This window comes from Poecilia reticulata, linkage group LG13 (genome assembly GCF_000633615.1).
Source record: "Poecilia reticulata strain Guanapo linkage group LG13, Guppy_female_1.0+MT, whole genome shotgun sequence".
Lineage (NCBI taxonomy): Eukaryota > Metazoa > Chordata > Actinopteri > Cyprinodontiformes > Poeciliidae > Poecilia > Poecilia reticulata.
Genome location: NC_024343.1, coordinates 9,797,292 through 9,803,662, shown reverse-complemented (window position 1 = coordinate 9,803,662; position 6,371 = coordinate 9,797,292). Strand labels below are relative to the sequence as shown.

Sequence of the window (6,371 nt, the reverse complement as noted above, 5' to 3'; positions counted from 1 at the left end):
AAACAAGGCTGGTTCGTTTCTGGAAGCTTAAAAGCGACTGTGTGTGAAGTGCAGGAGTGGCCTATCAGACGTTTACACAAACGGTTTTATTTGATTATTTGCACTGAGACAATCCTGCAGGGCCGAGCAGAAATTAGATGCTGAAGGGCCGAATCGGGTCAGACAGTCGTTTCACCTTCAGAGCCGAGCACTGATTCTGGGCCAGGCGTGTGGATCGGAAATTAAAAAAATAATAGTTGAGTGACCACAGGAAGAAACTTCACCAGCCAGAGATTACTGCTGGATTAACAGATGATGCTCACCAATCCAGTAAGTTTTCTAACCAACTTCATTTCTTGAATCCGTTTTTTTTTTTTTTTAGGTGCTCAATTGTGTATGTTTGAATTAAAAATGTATCTCGCTGGTTTCACCTTTGCTTAAAGAAATTACATTGGTGAATCTCGGTTGCGTTTCTTTTGCATTCTGAAGGTTAGATTTATATACTTTTACAACAGCTTTACAAAGTAAGCGTTCGGTCACACTAACCTTCAAAATGTTTCAGTTTTTAAAAAGTAGTGAATATTAAGGCACTGGATAAACGACTTATATTTTGGATGCTTGTATTTCTTTACAACAGTATCCCAGCACAGCTCCATCTTTTACCTATGAAGATGACAAAAGGAAACTAAGTGGATCTGATGTTAAACCGCAGTATGTTCACCATGTGACTCTCACACCTCCACCAGAGATCAGCCTCTCCATCCCTCCCAAAAAAGGTAAATCTGGACTCCTTTTTATCACCACTTTATCAAAAAATATCCTTTTAGTCCATCCACAAGAAAGTAATATATTGTGAAGGCACATTAAGATAAAGAAAACTTATTAATTGTTGTTATAGGCTGCAGAGAATAAAAAAAATAAATTAATTAATTTGTCTACAGAATCTGAGTTAGTTAGAAATCTAACATCAGTGCAACCTCAACTAAAACAATTAACACTCGTGTGTATTAGTCAGAAAACTCACAAAGAAATTTAAAAAAAAGTCCCTCAGAATGAGTAATATTCTGGAAAACATCTAAAGCTGGACTTATCAAGTAACCAGAGGAGTTTCTGGAATATTTTTAACGACGCCAAAATGACTTTGATTCTGAATAAGAGGCTTTATGTTCAGAGAGACACACAGGCTTAAGAAACATATCCAAACTCCAGTTGAAAGTATCATGGATTGGGTTTTAGATGACGGGAACGATTTCTACTTATTTTTAAGTTCCATATGGAAATGTTCCTTGCAAAAGCAAAAAGTTTTTAAGACGTCAAAACCATAAATAGATGTGTTTTATTGGGATTTTATGTGAAATCAAAGTAGTGCATAACTGTAAATTGAAAAGAAAAGCATATATAGCTTTCAATATATTTTGCTCATAAAAAGCTGAAAAACATATTAATACATGTAGTTAGCCGCCCTCTACTATTCTAGTCCCTGCCTTCAGATTTTATTTAATTCATAAAGTCTGCCTGTATATAATTTAATCTCAGCATAAATTCTATGGGATTTTGTTGGAATGATCCATTTTAAATAATTATCAACTAAGAAATGATTCATTTCTAATGCACATCATTGTTCTGGAAAAGTTTGAAGCAGTGTTAGGTTATAAAACATTAACCAGTTGATGGCAAGATCGGTGGAGGTATTGTGTAAAAGAAAAAAAAAATCTCCTTTCATCAGAAGACTTGAGACCAACATTTACCTTCAATTAGGACCTTGATTCTGCTCTTATGCACTAGTTTTCAGTTCCTTCTGCTACATAAATTAGGATATAAGGCATCAAACAGGTATGAATACTTTGCAAAGTGATGATGTGCGTGAGAAAATTAACTTCACACCATGAAAACCATCATGTTCATTATAACCCTTTAGCCCCAAAGTTCTTGATGAAAAGTCTCCCCTGTGCTTCAGCGTTCAGGTTACTCCTTACAGAGACGAAAATGCAAATATGTAGCTCAGGTCAAACTTTGGCACAAACATACTGAGATCTAAAGCAGCAGCATCAGATAGTGGATTTGGACACACAAGAGAGGCTTCAGTTCACTGTGTTTCCTTTCAGGTGTCAAAGAAAGATGTGTGAAGTTCGCTGTGGCTGCTGGGATCTCGCTGCTGCTCCTCCTGCTGATGGCTGGAATCCTGCTTGGTTATTACTGTGAGAGCTGGGATTACCTGGATCGCAAAAAAACAAACAAACAAAAAAGAAACATGTATATGGAGGGTTTTTGCAGATAAATGTGTAGCTTAACAAATACTTCTTTTATTGGTTTGGTCGCATTGTCCAGATTCCTCGTCGTGTTTACATGGAAGGAAGTGTGGAGATGGGAACTGTGTGTGGGAATCCCAGTGGTGTGACGGAGTGAAGGACTGTCCTGCAGGCCAGGATGAAGCTAACTGTGGTAAAAAAATAAATAAAATAAAGTATGCAAGGAAACAATCTACGCCATCAGCTGAGACACTAACAACCTTTCTTATAGGTTCCTCCCTAATAGTTAGTTTAATATATACTGGCTTTACATCAGAGTTCAAGATAATGAAATTAAAATATCGAGCATTACACTGAAGAGCCCTTATCCACTTTGGAGCACGGTGATGGCTGCATTATGCTGCGGAGATGCCTGTGAAGACTAAAGGCTTTCTTTTCCATCTCCGCATGAATTCTAGGCATTGTTTTCGTATTTTCTGAGTATGTCTCTTGTGTTTGCGCTTTAGATCTGACCCAGACGCTCAGATAATATCTTTGTGTGGATTTTTTTATTTTGTTCCTAGTGAGAGTCCGTGGCTCGAACTTCCTGCTTGAGGTTTACTGGACTCCTACTAAAGACTGGAGGCCGGTTTGTTTTGAGGGCTTCAGTGAGCAGCAGGGTAAAGTGAGCTGCCAAGACATCGGTTACAGCAGGTACTGTTGATGAAATGTAAACTAAAACACGGAGAAGAGATTTTATTTCTAATTTAACCCTGTATGTTTGAACGTGTGTATTGACAGGGACACATATTTTAAATCAGGACAGCAAACGACTGACTCTACTGGTGGATTTTTATCAGTGAAGCGAAGCTCCAGCCATCAGGCGTCTATACTGAGACAACTCGTCCTCAGGTCAGAGCTGATGAAGAGAATAAAAGTTCTGTAGAAAACTCACACTTAAAACTCCCTGATCCCATTTTTCTTTCCCCTCATGCTGTTTTAGCAAATCCTGCAGCAACAACAGCATAGTGACGCTGCGGTGTACAGGTGTGTTGAACATTCTCCCTCCACTCAATCGTCTCCTCGCGACCTGGATGTGGAATCCAGTGAACACTGACTGCAGGCTGTGTTTTCAGACTGTGGGAGCAGGGAGAACTCCAGTGAGGCCCCTGGGCCCCAGCTGGCCCCTGTGGGCTCCTGGCCCTGGCAGGTCAGCCTCCATGTTGCCGGGTCTCATCGCTGCGGGGGAGCAATCATCTCTCCACGCTGGATCGTGACCGCAGCCCACTGCGTGAGGAGGTAGGAGTTTCTTCAGCTCCCTCTTTAAAGCAGAGGATGAAGTCAGATCCATGCTGACCCTGCTGGTTGGTTTTTCCTCCCTCTCCAGGACTCCGAGTCCTGAAGCCTGGGCAGTGTACGTGGGGATAGTGGACCCACTGGGTCCTCTGTTTAACCCTGCCCACGCTGTGAGTCGGGTAATAGCACATGAACAATATAACGGACAAACTCGGCAAAATGATGTCGCTCTAATGAAGCTCTTTGAGCCTTTGGATGCCACAGGTACTTAAAACACGCAGCAGCTTGCAAAAGTACAACTTTAATATTTTTTTTCTCTCCATTTAATCAATATGCAACCACAAACATCTGTGTATTTTTCCTGATAAACTAAGACAAAGTAACACCTTATTGTGAAGTAGAAGGAAATAAATTCAAGGTTTTTAGTATATATATTTTTTGTTCTAGCTGTATCTTCAAAATAAAATTCACATTAAAAAAATTCAAAACTTATTTGTGTTTGAAATAAATAATAATAATAATACAATGTTATAAACATCGTTCAAAGAAATTACAACATGGTCAGATTGGCGCTAACACAGTTATGGACGCTGGGCACGCCACACTTTTTATTTGAAAACCATCTCCATTTCCTTCACTTTGTAATCGTCTGTCAGTAAAGCTATAAGATAAATCAAAGGTTGTGGTTGAAATGTGGCTCCAGACGGAGCATTACAGATTCGCTTCTTAGAAAGCCAACACTAAAGAGTCACTCTGATCAACGCAGCACGAATGTTTTCTCTGTTAAACCTAAAACCGAGCATCTTCCTGCTGCAGCTTCCAGCAAAGTCAGACCCGTGTGTCTCCCCAATGCTGGTCTAAACATCACTGAGCCCGAGAAGAGCTGGGTGACGTACTTCGGCTCCGCAACAAACGAAGGCGAGACAGAGGTTCTAATAATCAAAGCTGTCCACTAGATGGCGCCAAAGTTCATGACATAAAACCACTGTAGTAAAACGTCTTTGGGGAGCGAAATGCTGAGAGAGGTAAAGCAGGGATGAGTGGCTCACCTGTTTGGTTTCTCTTTCAGATTCTGGTTCTCTGTACCTGATGGAGGCTGCGGTGTCACTCATCCCCTCTGCGGAGTGCAACAGCTCCGCAGCGTACAGCGGCAGGATACCGCAGGATGTGCTCTGCGCTGCAGAGTCAGAACCAGGAGCCGGCGTGTGCCACGTAAGAGCAACTCACCAGCAACATGACGCACGTGACGTGTATCACGAACAGCGGACAGAGTTTGCTGCACAACTTTGCCCTGAGCAAAGCCAGACAGTCGCTGCCTTGTGTCCAGGCATCAGCGGTGCATTTCCTGAGATCGCATCGATAATAAAACTCACCTGATGCTGTAAAAGAGAGAGCGCCCGGACAAATGACTGGCTGCTTTTTCAACCGCAGACAGATGGGTTTCTGTTCAGGGAGGAATTTAAAGCATTTTTATGCTCTTATGTAATTTGCTTTAAGGCACAGTTGGACAAGTCCCGCATTATCCGGCACACATGGCAGCAGATTAAAATAAATACATTTCTGTGTCTTATAACAAACCACTTATACAGCACAGCCCTACAAGGCATGTTCAGTTAGAGCTCAGCTGACCATGATGTCACTTTACTGCAACTATTCAGTCCTCTTCATTGATAAAAAGAAATCCCTCAAAGAACATTTTTGAAATAAATAAATAAATAAAAATCCTATCAGTCTGAGTCTTTGTGTTGCGCATCCGGATTCACAGAGTGATTGTTTATGATTTGCGTGACTCTGTAGCTGACCGCTTGTCTGCTGTATTTGTCCTGAACTTCAGCCGGACAGCGGCGGCCCCCTGGTGGCCCAGATGGATGGACTGTGGTGGCTCTTAGGTGATGGTGTGTGGGGGGGACACTGCAACGGACAGAATAAACCAGGCGTCTACACCAACATAAAACACCATCTGAACTGGATCTACCGACAGATGCAGGTAAAAGTCTGTCTGCGGGTGTTTTTTGGTTCTCATTTTATTCAACTGTAGAGTAGGAGATGCTGCAATGTGGCCATTGCTGTGGCTGTAACGATTAATGTGATAACGATCACATTAATCGCTGTGATTAGTGCGATTTAATAGCAATTAATCAGTTGACCCAGTTCTGCCAATCAATAATGCAGACTGGCTTTCTGATCTCCTGCTTTCTTAAAATATTGTTTGGAAGTTATTTAGATGTTATTTATTTAAATAATAGGAAATGGTCTTTTTAGTCCACTTTGCAAGCAATGTGGAACCAGGTTCATAGCGATGTTTCTATTTTGTGTTTACAGAAGCATCAAGATGTCTGACGACGGGACCAAAGGCGATCAGCAAGACAAGTTGGATAACTTGTCTTGCATATTACATGAAGACATTGTAATATTGTCTTCATGTTCCTCTATAATCCTGTATAATGCAATTTTTTTTTTTTTACTTCCTTAAAAAAAATTTTTCATAGCCTAAAAGAAAAAAACAGATCAGTCACAATATTAACACATCTCTGCTTACCCCCATATCTAGAAAGTCCCAAATGTCTTTTCAGCAAAAGGATTTCCACACGGAGGCGGGAAAAAAAAGAGATATATGGAATATAAAACGATGGTGCCATGTGTTTTATGAAAAGTATTACGCTATTGTCTCTCTGAAAAAGTATGTGTTATCTTACTGATTATATCTTGGGTTTTTTTGGAGGGGGGTGGGTGGGGGGAAGGCAGGGTTTGTCACATTTTAAAGTTTCAGACCGTTTATTGCCACAGCATCTGAACTTTGACTAGGCCATACTTAAGGTCTTTATTTGAATCAAGGGATAAAAACTACCTGTTTGATTAATAACTATA

At 40.8% G+C, this 6,371-nt stretch overlaps 1 protein-coding gene across 1 annotated transcript; it reads left to right on the top strand.

Annotated features, from left to right (window-relative positions):
* Positions 1-610: 610 nt before the first annotated feature.
* On the top strand, positions 611-6,207 carry LOC103474389 (transmembrane protease serine 2-like; the record flags this gene model as incomplete). The annotated part of the gene is made up of 12 exons (XM_008425296.2): positions 611-755; positions 2,085-2,177; positions 2,308-2,421; positions 2,792-2,921; positions 3,009-3,119; positions 3,211-3,254; positions 3,344-3,506; positions 3,595-3,767; positions 4,320-4,421; positions 4,573-4,715; positions 5,338-5,490; positions 5,826-6,207. Coding segments are annotated over 12 exons (1,389 nt in total), but the record flags the coding sequence as incomplete, so codon positions are not given.
* Positions 6,208-6,371: the final 164 nt, after the last annotated feature.